The 15,268-nt window shown below is 39.3% G+C and overlaps 1 protein-coding gene across 1 annotated transcript in view; it reads left to right on the top strand.

Moving 5' to 3' along the window:
- LOC103515419 (glucose-6-phosphate 1-dehydrogenase) overlaps positions 1-15,268 on the top strand; it is a 46,402-nt gene that overhangs the window by 15,897 nt on the left and 15,237 nt on the right. Inside the window, exons 3-4 of the mRNA XM_026828132.1 lie at positions 806-1,022; positions 4,051-4,256. Coding sequence (XP_026683933.1) covers positions 806-1,022; positions 4,051-4,256 — 423 coding nt within the window. The remainder of the gene's footprint in view (positions 1-805; positions 1,023-4,050; positions 4,257-15,268) is intronic.

Here is a 15,268-nt window from a genome sequence, read left to right as displayed (position 1 = left end):
TCATTTAGCGACTCGATGATTTTATAGATTTTGAGATCATCGGCGTACATGTGGACTTGTGAATATTTTATATGTTTTATTAGGTTGTTATAGGTAAGAACGTCTTTTTCACGTCCGACCAGGAATCTTATAATTATTATAAAATCAAGATCCATTCACTCATTCACATTTCACACACTGATCCCTCTATCTCCTGAACCACAACACCTAGAAAGCTGAAATTTGGTGGGAATATTCCTTTTATGGTCTAGGTGTACAATGAGATTTTGCGAAAATCTAAACCGATCCTGAGATATCAATTTTTGATCGCTAAAATCTCCATAAGAAATACACAGAGTGCAGAGACTGCGGGAGAGAAATGTTCCGCTCTCGACCAACTTTTTGAGAGTTTCGTTTATGTTTTTAGTTTGATAACTATGTAGTTGATAGGGAGCGCGCAGAACGACCGTATTTTTTATTATTTTCTACGATTTCGGCCATGCCTTTTCTACAAGTTTGGCCATGCCTCGGGATGAACTAGCGGGATTCTGGAGCTAAGCGACTGAATTCAGCTAGTATGAAATAAAATTTGCTTAAAAATGAAGGGAAGTAGGAGATAGGAGAAAATTTGAGGTGAAAATGCGGAAAAACCATGAAACTCTGTTTCATCTTAATATAGGCCGAGGGCGCTTCGAACTCTTGACGTTCGCGCACCTTCCGGCAGGCTTGATACCGTATGTATTTTTCGATTAATCAAATTTCGATCTGTACTCGAGATTTTTATGGTGGCTCATTTTTAAGATATCACCTTTATATTTTTCAATAGGTGAAAGTCCTGAAATGTATCCCTCCTCTTCAGTTGGAAGATGTCGTTCTTGGTCAATACACAGGTGACCCCAATGGTGAAGGAGATGCGAAATATGGCTACTTGGATGACAAAACTGTTCCTCCCGGCTCCAACACACCTACATTTGCTTCGGCCGTGTTGAAGATTAAGAACGAGAGATGGGATGGTGTTCCCTTCATACTAAGATGTGGAAAAGGTTTGTATTTTTTTTATTTTTTTTTTTTTTTTAAAGAGGTTTGACAGAGGAAACTGTAACTGCTATGGTCCTATCGTCCCGAAATCGAAGAGAGAAAGAAGACGGGATAGGAGAAAGCCAGCCGTTCCGAGAACGATATCCCATCAGGATAAAATCCGCCCCAGGCGGGAATCGAACCCGCGGCCTAGCGCTTACAAGGCAGACGCACTACCAACTAAGCTAACTAGGCTGGCTTTGTAATTCTATTTATATTCAAATTGCGCCGATTGATTTTCAGGCATTTTAAATAATACCTATAATCGGCCCAATTTGTGCGTTCTTCTCTGGAATACTGCTCGACACTTTGGTCCCCTGGGTGCCAAACCTATATCCATCAGATAGAAAGTGTCCAGAGAAAGTTTCTTAGGATGTTGAACTTTAAATTACATCACACCACCAACAACATTAACTATCAGGAGCTCATGAAGACATTTAATATTCAAACCTTACAACATAGGCGGGATGTTGCTGATGTTGTGTTTTTGCTCAAACTAATCAAGAACGAATTAAAATGTGCTGATGTTCAAGGTCAACTTGGTTTCAGAACTAATAACATGAACACGCGAAATAAAGATATTTTCACCGTCCTGAAAAGTAAGACCAATATAGCACAAAATAGTCCTTTGAGCAGATGCATGACATTGTGCAACATCCTGGCTAATCCTCCCTTCAACATCGATGTTCTTAATGAGTCTCCTGCATCCATCAAATCTAAACTTCTGAAGTCTTCCCTCCTTGCACCAGGTGGCTGACAGCTAACTTTCTTTTTAGCCTTTTGGTGTTTTTATTATTATTATTTTTTTTTATTTCTTTAATTTACTGTAGTTTTAAGTTAGGGACTTGCTGTACTAATGGGTAGCCCCCGTGAATTGAAATAAAATTAAAAAATTAAAAAAAAAATAATAATAATATTTGTAGTTCTGTGAACTGTAGACCTCACTCAGACTCTTTTGCCCAAACTGAGACGACATACATACGTACAGTATGAATGCAATTCACTTGTATCGCAATAGAAAAGAAATACCTACAATACGTCTTACGATATTGAATGGACAAGGACAGTTTTTTTTTAATAAATAAGAGAGAGAGAGAGAGTTGGGTTGCCAACTTTTTTTCCACCTTTACGAGACAAATAGGAAAAAAGGCTTAAAAAATCTGGTGTGAACATCACACGACTTTTCTCATCCTATTGAATGATGCTTATTTTGGGTGTTCTTGTTCTTATACCCAAACTTTTACAATATCTCTAACCGTTTAGTCAGTGTAGCTGAAAACCGCCAAAAACGGTCAAAAACCGCCAAAAAGCGGTCAAAATACCGCTAACCGCAGCATCTATCTCGACCAAGCACCCATTTCGGAGTGAGGACCTGCCTCGGTGGTGTAGTGGTCAAGGCGCTCACCTGGTAAACAGGAGGGCGTGGGTTCAATCCCAGCCGAGGTATGAAATTTTATCCTCATATAATTTGAAAATTTGACCACAATAATAGTAGTAGCCTACTGCTGGAGTAAAGGAGTATCCGAGTCTCCGCACTTATCAAACGACCCTCGTACGTCTCAGGGTGTGTTTATGTACCGGGTTGAGATGAGCTCGGACGACGTGAGATAGCTGTCCCGGCGGCAATTTTTAAAATTTATTTTATATTTATTTTTGTTCGCTTTGTAATTCGCTTGTTTGCAATATCTAATTTAATGAAAAGTATAATATAAACGTGCAAACTAGAGATAAAAAGTAAAAAATGAATTCAGATTGTGGGTTGGCATCCCTGCTTTGGTGACGAGAAGTTGAAATTTTATTTGTGGTGATATTCTGTTAAATTATTAAAGTTATTTTAAACAGTTCACGTTCTTGAGTATTATATTTGAAAATATTGTTGTGTCCTGAACCTGTGAAGCTCACGAGATAAGTACAACTCATTACTGAGGCAAAAGAATCTGAGTGAGGTCTACAGTTCACAGAACTACTAGTTTAAATCGATTTATCTCGGGATCTAGAAGTCGCAGAAGAAAAAAGAAAAATTCCTATAGTTCTCAATTTTTTCGGCTCTTTGACTTTGAAACCTCACCAAAGCAAGCGCAACTGGTCTATAGCTTATTTATTTATTTTTAACGAGCTCAGAGAAAAACGAAGAAAAAAATTATTCTGGACACCATGTATACAGGGTGTCCCAGAATTTATGCTTCAATTGTTTTTCTCGAAGCCTGTTTAAAATTTCGAAAAACAAAAAAACCCGTAACTTTTTGATTTTTAATGCGGATATTTTGGCAATGTCGCGATTAGCGAAAAATTTCGCGAAGTCCGTGAAATGGGGGCCAACTTTAAAATCTTAAATGAGAACCCCCTGTTTGTGATACGTCATATCAAAGGTCTTAAGGAACGTAGTACTTTGTTACAAGTTTGAGTTCGATCCGACAAGCAGGGCCGGAGTTACGGCCTATTCAAATTTCCATTTTTCCATGTTCTCCCGCCAATAGGGGAAGCACCAAAAATGGAAAATTCATATCGATTGATGATTTGTGCTTCAAATAGGTCCCACTAATGGTTCATATTGAAATTCGGACCCAAAAATGAACTTTAGTCTTCCGGCCCTGATGGCCTCCGGGGGTGAAAATTGATGTTTCGAAATTTTATTTTTGGGACCGAACTTCAATATGAATCATTAGTGGGACCTATTTGAAGCAGAAATCACCCATCGATATGAATTTCCCATTTTTGGTGCTTCCCCTATTGGTGGGAGAACATGGAAAAATGAAATTTTGAATAGGCCATAACTCCGGCCCTGATTGTCGGATCGAGCTCAAACTTGTACCAGAGTACTACGTTCCTTAAGACCTTTAATATGATATATCACAAAAAAGTTACGGGTTTTTTGTTTTTCGAAATTTCAAACAGGCTTCGATAAAAACAATTGAAGCATAAATTCTGGGACACCCTGTATATATCATCAATAATAATTATTGATTATAATCATTATCATCATCTTTTTCACAGCATTAAACGAGCGCAAGGCCGATATTCGTATACAGTATACAGATGTTCCTGGAGATATATTCGAGGGCAAAACAAAGAGGAATGAATTGGTAATGAGAGTACAACCTGGTGAAGCAGTTTATGTAAAAATGATGACCAAGACACCAGGCATGTCTTTTGATATGGAGGAAACTGAACTAGATTTGACCTACGGGAGTCGCTATAAGGTAAATGTACTCAAATTTGACAGCAAAATAGAGCAAGTGGCTGGGCCAGATTCAAGATTTCGTCAATTTCCTTTCCCATTAACGAGGAAGTACACAAGTTTTCTTGCAAAATTAATGCTTTTAGATTTTTTTTTTTTTTTTTTTTTAAAGTGTGTGTTTTAAAAGTTTAAAAGGTCTATCAGCGTAACAGGCAGACATACATAGGTACATGATTTATTGGCGTCCATCGGTTCCGATGTTGCCTCTCTCCAACAATTGACGGCATCTGATGTTATCGTGGTGGCTGCGGAGTCCGGCGAGGTTGGCGCACGTTCTGCTGCAGGCTTGGCAGTGGATGGCTGGCTGGGCTGGGTGGGCGTGCTGCTCTGCTGAGTGATGCTGCTGGTGGTAGGCTGCAGCATGATCTTCACAGGTGCAGGTGCAGCCGTCACATGGTTAGGATGTCGATGTCTCATGTGGCTGGATATTCCTGCTTTTGTGGACTTGTGTTTCATATGGGACAACACATAATATTGCCTCCCTCATCTTCCTTCTCGTTTAAAATCGCAGTAAGTGCATCTCCATTTGGCCTGGTCTTCTTGTTCGTGCTTTTCTTGTCTTCTTGCTTGTTGTCTTCCTATGTTCTTCGCCTGGTTTTCAGCTACTTTTACTTCGATGGCGTTTCTATGTGTTTCTGTTTGCGGCTGCAGTCCTCCATTCTGCAACATTTATGTTTGGGGTTTTCGGGTCTATCTTGACTACGTCACACCATCTTTGTTTCTGTCCACCTTGAGTTCGAAACCCTTCTTTCAGCTCTGAGAAAGCCAATTTCAGTCAATGCGGATATTTTGGCAATATCGCGATTAGCGAAAAATTTCGCGAAGTACGTGAAATGGGGGCCAACTTTAAAATCTTAAATGAGAACCCCCTGTTTGTAATACGTCATATCAAAGGTCTTAAGGAACGTAGTACTTCAATTTCAGTGGAAGTCGAGTATCCTTCATTCTACTTACATGGCCCAACCAGTGTAGTCTTCTTGTTCGGAGTTAGTCAGTGCCTTTGCAAAAGCAGCAGATGACCTAGGCTTAAAAGATGGTGTTGAAAAAACCGAGGTCATGTTTATCAACTATACTCCTGCCTACATCATCCTAAATGGGAACGTACTAAAGGAAACATCTACCTTCAATTATCTTGGTAGCGTCATCACCAACAACAAAGGCCCCGACTTAGGCTACGCGCCTGATAAGAGAAAGTTCATTCGGTGTACAAATCTTATACCTTCGATCCTACGCGTCGAATTTGGATACCTACCGATTACCTAATCGAACCTATGCCTATCAATCAGATAGTTGTCAAAGTTCTTTCCAAACGCTTGAAGTACCTCCCTAGTTTTTCGTACTTTTCTACTGTTTTTCTCATTATTTATAAATTCACACCAATTTTCACCATTTTTTTCTTCCTATTTTCTTCTAACAATACAGTTATTATAACCACTTTTCTGAGTATTTAGGCGCACCGCTGTGCGCCAGTCCAAGTTCCGGCCTCAGCACGCCAGTGTGTTATATTGCTAATATTGCACGAAACATTTCGACGCATTTTTACCCCTATCATAACTCCGTTAATTTCCCACGTATGGTCATGAAATTTGGGCCATAATATTATGTTAAGCTATACTTGCTTATTATGCCTGCGAAATCCCGAAATGTCTTTTTCCTTCTCAAATGAATGAAAGCGGTGTTTACTACTTGCGTACTAAATTTATTACTTGCCTACTAAAGATGTACTACTTGCGTTTGCGTACTGGATAAAAACAGGTAGACAGTGAAAAATCCCTCTCAAATTTTGGTCCCACAGAAAAAATCCCTTACTTTATCCCACGAAAGAATTCTAGAACGCGAAAAAAACTTTCGCAAATGATCAACTTTTTGGGAATGATAGGGTTAGGTAGAACGCGAAAAGAACTTTCACAAATGATCAACTTTCTGGGAATGATAGGGTTAGGTTAACACACAAAAAGAACTTTCACAAAATGATCAACTTCTAGGAATGATATAGTTAGGTAGAACGCGATAAGAACTTTCACAAATGATCAACTTTCTGGGAATTGTTGGGTTAGGTAGTACACATCAAGATCTTTCACAAATGATCAACTTTTTGTGTGTTATTGGTCTTAGTATAAATCCCTCAACCTATGAAAAATAAATAAAAAAGGACCCAGTAGTCCAGTACGCAAGTCGGACATGTTTTTTTTCATTTTAGTACGCAACTAGAAGGTTAAAATTGAAATAATACGTAGGTTACCTACATACAGCCAATGAAAGTACTTTTTATGTTATCTATGCGCACGGCAGTGCGCCAGGCCAAGTTCCGGCCTCAGCACGCTAGTGTGTATATTAGACGAAACATTTCGACGCATTTTTACCCCTATCATAACTCCGTTTTATTTTTCCACGCATTGTCATGACCATATGTTAAGTTATACATGTTTATTATGCCTACGAAATTCCGAAGTTCTAGCTTTAACGGAAGGGGTAAAATGAACGGCTTGAAAATCGCTTATTTTACGACTGACTCACTGATTCACTCATCAAATTTATGAGGCACTTCCCGATGTCGTAGAAACTTGAAATTTGGCAGGATGGTAGATCTTAATGAATAATAAATAAATATAAATAAATAATAAATAAGGTTCGTTGTATTTTTTTTAAATTACAATTTGGTTGACAACATAACAGCTTCAAATAAACAGCTTAAAATAAAAGTAACAAATCTTACATAAAGTCCTGTTTCTTCCATTCATTCAAAGATACTTAGAAAAGTACTTTTGTATCTATAGATACAGTAAAGTATCCATAGATACAGCATCCATAGACATCTCCCCCAATATTTTACCCTTAAAAAAACATAATAGGGCTCTCTTCTGGTATGTCTGTTACATAGGAATGGGTTCGATTCCCGGCCTTGGTAATAATACAATATTTACTACTTTAAAATGGTTTGTTTACATGAGTGGGAAGGGTTCAAATCCCAACCGTAACAAAATAAATGTTTTTGACAACGGGTTCGAATCCCGATCATGGCAAAGGTACATAATAGTGCTTATTTATACTGCTCGAATATGCCTAAATAGTCCCTTTTCCCCATCAGTAGGGTAGCACTATTTTATTATTATTATTATTATTATTATTATTATTATTATTATTATTAATAAAAGACGTAGTACTTTGTTACAAGTTTGAGTTCGATCCGACAAGCAGGGCCGGAGTTACGGCCTATTCAAATTTCCATTTTTCCATGTTCTCCCGCCAATAGGGGAAGCACCAAAAATGGAAAATTCATATCGATTGATGATTTGTGGATACGTCATATCAAAGGTCTTAAGGAACTTAGTACTTTGTTACAGGTTTGAGTTCGATCCGACAAGCAGGGCCGGAGTTATGGCCTATTCAAATTTCCATTTTTCCATGTTCTCCCGCCAATAGGGGAAGCACCAAAAATGGAAAATTCATATGGCCTATTCAAATTTCCATTTTTCCATATTCTCCCGCCAATAGGGGAAGCACCAAAAATGGAAAATTCGTATCGATTGATGATTTGTGCTTCAAATAGGTCCCACTAATGGTTCATATTGAAATTCGGACCCAAAAATGAACTTTAGTCTTCCGGCCATGATTTGTGCTTCAAATAGGTCCCACTAATGGTTCATATTGAAATTCGGACCCAAAAATGAACTTTAGTCTTTAATCATTAATAATAAAAGACCTTATCTTCATCGCCTCCCTAATGAATGAATGTAATTTAAACATCTGTTTTACATCTCGAGTTCGTAGGATGATCTCAATGGAATTTCTCTCTCTAATGTATGTTCCTAAGAAGATATTTCTCGGATCATTGTACATGGGACATTCGGTTAGGATATGTGCTATTGTCTCGTTCACTTGCATGTTACATACTGTACACATTTCTTCCGCGTTCCAGGAGTAAATAATGCCTTTCATGTTGATATAAGGTCTTTTTCCAGCTGTCCTGAGTTGACTCACCGTCCTCTTGATATGTATGGGGCAATCCTTCTCTAGGTACTCTTGCATTTCATAGCCACTATTAATGTTCTTGTATGTTGTACTATATGTTGAATTGGCACATCTTTCTTCGTCTTCTGCTTGGTATTTCTGTACGTAGAAATCAAGAATGTTTTCCATCTCCACATCTAGCAGCTCTGGATCCTGAGATTCCCATACTTGTATTGTACCAGCCGTTCCTAAGATTTGATACAATTGTGTGACCCAGTTATATTTGTGATTTGGGTTTGCCTCGTGTTTTGCTTTAAGACTGTCGTAGCAAATCCTAGGATACCTATGATTTTCCGCGTGTCCCAGTGTTGTGTCCTAGACTTCACCAGCGCGTTTATGACGCTTGTGTTAGCAATACTCGCCTTCATTTTTGCATGTTGAGTGACCTGTCTAAATAATCCAGATGAGGAGAACTTTACTCCCAGGTAGATGAACGTATTTGTGTTTTCTAGTTTTTCAGATTTGTATCTGAAGACATCCTGTGAATGTGGCCTGCCTTTTTTGAAGATCACAATGTTTGTTTTCTGTGTGTTCACCGTCAGTTTATTCTCATCGCAATATTCTCCCAGGAGATCCAGTGTTCGTTGTAGTTGAATCCTACTGTCGGCGAGTAACACGACATCGTCTGCATACATTAATAGAATGATGTCTGTAGTGTGGTTTACACTTATGCCTCTCGCCTGTCTTTGTCTCAGGAAGTCTTCTAGATCCGATATGTATAGTATGAACGCTAGGGCTGAGAGCGGGTCTCCTTCTAACACTCCGACAGTAACTTTGACAGGATTTGTGTGTTTTCCGTCGACCTTTACTTTGGCTTTTGCATGCTGGTACAGAGCGCTGATAGTTTGTATAATGTTACTACTCAGTCCAATTTTAAATAGTTTTTTCCACAGGTTTTCATGCGGCACTGAAGAAAACGCACGCTTGTAATCTACGAAAGCGGCATATACCTTTCTATCTGCGGACTGCATACGTAAGCTTATAATGGCTGCTAGCACAAATATGCCATCCTGGCATCCTCGTTGCTTTCGAAACCCCATCTGACCATCATTAATGATGTTGCTTTCTTCGCTCCGATCGTATATTCTGCTCGCTAAGATTTGGGTGAATATTTTAAAAATGTTGTTAAGGAGCGCGATACTGCGATAATTTTCGGGGGAGGTTTTACTTCCCTTTTTGTGGATCATAGTCATGTCTAGGTTTGCAAGGTCCTCTGGAATTTCCTTTGTGTTTAATATCTTATTGTACATTCTCAGAAGCTGAGTACACCAGTAGGAGTTTAGATTTTTCATCTGTTCGTTAATGATGCCATCCGGGCCGGGGGTTTTGTTATTCTTCAATTTCAGGATCGCCAAGTGCAATTCATCCATTGTTATCTCAGCATCTAGTTTCTCATGTCTCGCGTCCTTTAGGTTGTGAAGAGTAGGGCTTGTGATTGCTTGATCAAACAATGAATGTAGGTATTGGTCCCATGTTTCAATTGGAATAACATTTTTCACGTATTTTTTCTTGCCTCGAAATCTATTTATCTCTTTCCAGAATTCTGTAGAGTTTTTCACGTTCGCCAGGACTTTCTGTATATTTTGTTCGTACTTTTTGGCTTCTTCTTTGACGGTTTCCTTATATTGTTTTTTAGCTTCTAGATAAGTATGAATAGGGTTATGCTCGTTTCTCTTCCATTTTCTAAATTCTTGTCTCATTTTAAATTTAAGGTTTCTGCACAATTTATTGTACCAAGGCTTATTTTTTAGTTTAAAGTTAGTATTCTTGCTTATTTTCTTCTCGAGAGTCATGTTCAATTTGACAGATGTAGTGTGTATTGCATTTTTGAGTGACAAATAAATGTTGCCGTCTATTCCATTTTCTAGTTGTTGTGCAAATTCTCGTTTTTTTTTTTTTTTGTATACAGGGTGTCCCAGAATTTATGCTTTAATTGATTTTCTCGGAGCCTGTTCGAAATTTCGAAAAACAAAAAAAACCGCGAACAGTCAAAAATGAAGTGAATTGAAAAAATAATATCACCACAAGATTTAGAAGTAAAAAATAGCATGATTTGATATGTCACACACGTACCTTTGGAAAACATGTAGGATTCGCGGATTTCGCGAACACCGCGCAAATCGCAAACAGCGAATAATTGGACCAAATCGAAAAAATAATGAGACCATAAGATTTGGGAGCAAAAAACACTCAGATTTGATAGGTCACACTTGTACTTTATAACAGCAAAATATTAAACGTAGGAAAAGTTTTGCTGGCCTCAAAGCGTGTTCCCCGTGTATTTCTTATGGGGGGACTAAAATTTTTTTTTTTTTTCTTCGTCCCAAATGTATTTTTTAATAGTGGTCTCCTCAACTTCATTCTGCTCAGGTTCCTCCTGTTCGTATCCTTCCACTTCGTCCCAAATGTATTTTTTAATAGTGGTCTCCTCAACTTCATTCTGCTCAGGTTCCTCCTGTTCGTATCCTTCCAGTTGTAGTCTGAGTGGTAAGTGATCTGAATGAAGGGACTTCTCAGTAACTTTCAGCTCCCTAATATCGTTTGCCATTAGAATGTTCACCCACACCAGGTCCACTGTGCTCACTCCTTTCTTGTCAACAAAAGTATATTCCCCAGGTATGTCTCCATCCAGTCTGCCATTGAGAACTATTATTCCATAGTTTTCCATTAGTTCCGTTAGTTTTTCACCTCGTTTGTTCACAAGTTTATCCTTGGATTGTCTCTCTTCAGTGAGCCGAGTTCCGGCTAAAATTTCACTGTCCACTTGGTTCATGATTCCTATTCTGGCATTGAAATCGCCAGCTAGGACAATTTTCCTACTTAGGTCAATTCTTTCGAGGACTTCGTTCATCATGTGTATTACCACATCATCAATCAATCCTGGTTTGAAATAAAATATCCCAAGAGTTAAATTTTCACTATTTTTCGATATTTCTACTAAGATCCAGTACTCTGTTTTTTCTATGAGTGTACATCGAATGTTCTTCTTTGTGAATAAAATGATACCACCACTTGCTCTACCCATTTGTCTGTCGTTTACAGCAAAGCTCTCAAGTATTAGAACGTGACTTTCTTCTAAATATCCTGGTATTGGTGGTGTTTTCAGATGCCATGTTTCGTAAATACATAAACAGTCAGAATCAATTAATTCTTGTTTTTCGGTTTCATCCAATTTTGTCAACGAGTTGAGTCCGTGCGAGTTCCATAATGTTATGTTGAGTCCATTTTTTCTGGGCGCTGCCTGTTTTTTGACTGTTGTTCGTTTACCTCATCATCTTTATCATGATCTTCATAATCAAATTCATCCGGGTCAGTGTAGTATTCAGTTCCGATTTTTTCGTTTCACTTTTCTGGAAGATTGTCCTTGTCTTCTTTTTGCTCTGGGGTGTTGATGGAGTTGCAGGGGAAATAGATAATTGTCTTTTGTTCTGAGTCTTTTCTCGTGAATCTGTGGCTTCGCCATTCTGAAGTTGCTGTAATGTAAAAAGAACAGAGTCAACCAGTAGGGCATTGTTTCTCATTTTACAGGTCTTCCCGATTGCCGTTAGTGCCTTCTTGTGCTCCAGCAACTGCTTTCTGATCTTCCTGTCTTCTGGAGACAAGTCAAATCTGACGTAAATGTTCGTTCCTACCAGTTTTTTGCTATTTGTTATTGCCATTCTGACCAACTCAGGGGGACAGAGGGAAGCTATGATTATGTTCTTTCGTGGTCCCACCAGCTGGATGTTGTGGATATCAAAGATGCGCACATCCGTAATCTCTAATTTTTCAGTCAAAAGTTTCAGGACTTCTTGTCTCATGTTTTGTATAGAGCAGCTAGTTAGGTCTCGCCAGCCATGAATGACCAAGTTCTTCTTAATATCTTTTCTATATATAGCTTTCAGCTGCTTGCTGTGTGAAGCTATGTTCTCGTTAACTGAACTGATTATTTCAGTTTTCATCTGTTGTATATGTATTTTGCGTGATTTGAGCCGTGTTTTGGCTGAGTTGGTCTTGAACAATTTTTGCTACATTTTTAAGGGTGAGCTCGCCTTTGTCTCCCATTTTAAATTTTTAAAGGAAAACTAATAAAAATATTTATTTGGTCAGTTCGATTTAGATAACAAAGCAACATGCAATACTCAAGAATGTAGTATTAAGTATATATATGGCACGCAGTATCTTCCGATAATATCCAGGCGTTGTGTTACCAGTAGGTATCTACTTTGTTTTATTATTTCCCACAGGTGAGGGTAATTATTATTTTGCAAATAGGTAAGCTTTTTGCGGTAAGTGACCAATGACGTTTTTCAGTGATGGCCCAGTGACCAACTTTATTGGGGCCTGATAGGAGAAAGAAAAAGTATTTTCTTCAACAGAGATAGAACGGTCTCAGGCCAGGTAATTCCCACCAGCTTCAGAAAATTTCCCTTTTTAAAAAATATTTTTCAAACTTGGCAACGTTGGGAGTTTCTCTTTATCGATTTCTCAAGGACAGTTGATTTGATGATTGACCACTCGCACTTCGTGCTCGGGAGGGGGGCTTCGCCCCCCTCCACCCCCCGGGGGCTTCGCGTGTTCGCTACGCGGGGTTGCGTATACGCGTGACAAATTTCAAGATCAGAGTCATTTGTGTGAGAAAATGTAAAAAAAAAGAAAAAAAAAATACCCCAAAAACCAGTTTTTTTAAAGCCAAAATTTGCACCTACTTTCATGTTCCTGGTAAAAATACCTTTAATTTGATATATAGGTCGACCAGGTTTGGATAAGTCCTCCTCTTCCACCCAAAATTTGGACTAAAAAAAAAAACCATGTAAAAATATGCATATGCCCTTTAAAAAAATGGAAGCAAGTATTTTTTTTATTTAGGGTGAATCAAGAAACTAGATACCTACATATGAATGCAGAGTTTTCACCTTCTTTTTTTCTTCCTCTTGTTATTATTATTATTTCTGTATGTATGTTGGATTGTCGGTTGTATAAAAAGGATCGGTGTGTTCAATGAGTTCTATGTGTTAACTATAGAGGTTTACTTATTTAAATAATTATTATATTTTGCTTCCGTCACGACATTCTCACACTAAATTGAAATACTTTAGAATTATGTATAAGCTCGTAATACTGGAGGACCATCGGTAGGTACTAGTTCAGAAGCCATGGCAATGAAAAATTGTTACAAAAAAGAGCTTTCACAAATGAGCAGTGACCAGTGTTATTATAGGGTTAGGTTAAACACAACAAGCTGGGTCCGTCCCTCCGGGAATTTTTTAGTCCGTAGTTTATTCGATCGTGGTTAATGAAAATCAGTACCTATGTACCTACCTAATTTGTTTAATATTCAGTTTATTAGTATTGATTTGATTTTTGATTTTACTTTCATGTAATGATTTAAAATCAAGACTAGAGCCCGTTCTCCCTTTATTCCTTTTAATCTTTCTGGGCTTGTAGGTACTGGAGGAGGTACCAGTGGCGGAGCTGAGGGCACCAGAGGTAGTGGTACCAAAGGAGCTGATGATGGAGGTGCGTCTCAGTCACCCATCCATTTATTGGCCTTGCTCGGCGTAGCTTAACATAGATGACGCTAAAACCGGTCTTAAATTAACGACTAGGTAATGGAAAGTCTGGTTGTTGTGGTGGTGGGGTTAATTCATCACTCTCACCAGTTTCAGTAGTGAAGGCTGGCTTCACACGATCACGAGAGACGACAACCTCCCGGGGACCAATCAACAACTTGATTGTTTTCTTGCAGCGAGAAAGAACTTGGTAAGGTCCACTGTATGGGCGTTGGAGACCCAGTTTAACACCGTCTCTTCGCAGGTAGACATGGGTGCATTTGTCAAGATCGGGATGACAAAATGACTTGAGCTGCGTGTGCCAAGCAGTTTGTTTTGGGCGGAGCCGTTCAAAGACAGAGTGAAGCTTTTTGGCATAGTCACTTATAGGTGTGCTGACAATACTGGAGTCAAAGAATTCGCCTGGAAGCCTTAGACTTGTCCCATAGACCAAGTTGGCCGAGGAAGTCTGGATATCTTCTCTGAACATGGTTCGCAGGCCGAGTAGAACTACATGAAGTTCGTTGAACCAGGAACCTGTGCTGAAGTCTATGCGGCACATCCGGGACAAGGGATGACATTCTTACGTTGTACGCTGTTGCGCAATCTTACCATAAGCCCCTATGCAGTTGGCACATAGAGAGGCAACACCTGGCAGTGTCAGCTGCAACGGGTAGGTTAAAGCAGCACGGGACAAAAGTTGGGTAAAAAAGGGAGCGCTGGTGTGGTAGTGTAACTCGGGGAGAGCTAGGGCGTTTACGCGCTGCGCGAACGATAGGTGAAGACTAGGAGGAACAAAATACTAGTTCTACAACAGGCGTGGGTTTATATTAACTTATTTTCCAGTAGTTAAGTACCCCAAGTGCTAGTCGCGTCACGGTCATTCCACAAGGGTACTAAGGGCGTGTCCGACTTGTTCGTGGTATGCAAGTGGAGACGAAGTAAAGATCATGGTCTACTTGCTAAGGCGTCGCGGCCGAAGTGCGATCGTATAACAAACCTAAGAGTCCGTAAAGGTCAGGTGAGGACTTTTAAGAGTGTGTAAATATGTGGGACAAATTGTACACATCTGGGGACTGTAAATGGTCGGTACCAAGCAGGCCAGTAGGAAAGTGAAACTAAATTAGTATGCGGGGGTTACGACCGCTTTATCAACCGTCTGTTCGCTAAAAATGTCTGTGTGCCAAGCGCTCGAAAGAGCAGCCTAAGAGACCGTGAGTGTCAAATAGAGCATGAGGGGACTCGAGAGTTCACGCATTGTATTATAGAGAAGGAAAGGATAAGTTCTCGCAGCGAGACGTTGTGTGAGCCGAACTTTAATTTTGTATGTTGTCGGACATGGTGGGCGGGCCTGGCGGCGGCGGTTGATGTTGTGTGCGGCCCGGGACTATCTTTCCACGGGTGGACATTGGCAGGCGACTTCCGTCGAGAT

Source organism: Diaphorina citri, unplaced genomic scaffold (assembly GCF_000475195.1).
Source record: "Diaphorina citri unplaced genomic scaffold, Diaci psyllid genome assembly version 1.1 scaffold1335, whole genome shotgun sequence".
Taxonomy (NCBI): domain Eukaryota; kingdom Metazoa; phylum Arthropoda; class Insecta; order Hemiptera; family Psyllidae; genus Diaphorina; species Diaphorina citri.
The sequence above is the reverse complement of the archived record's forward strand: the minus strand, read 5'-3'. Positions and strand labels throughout refer to the sequence as shown.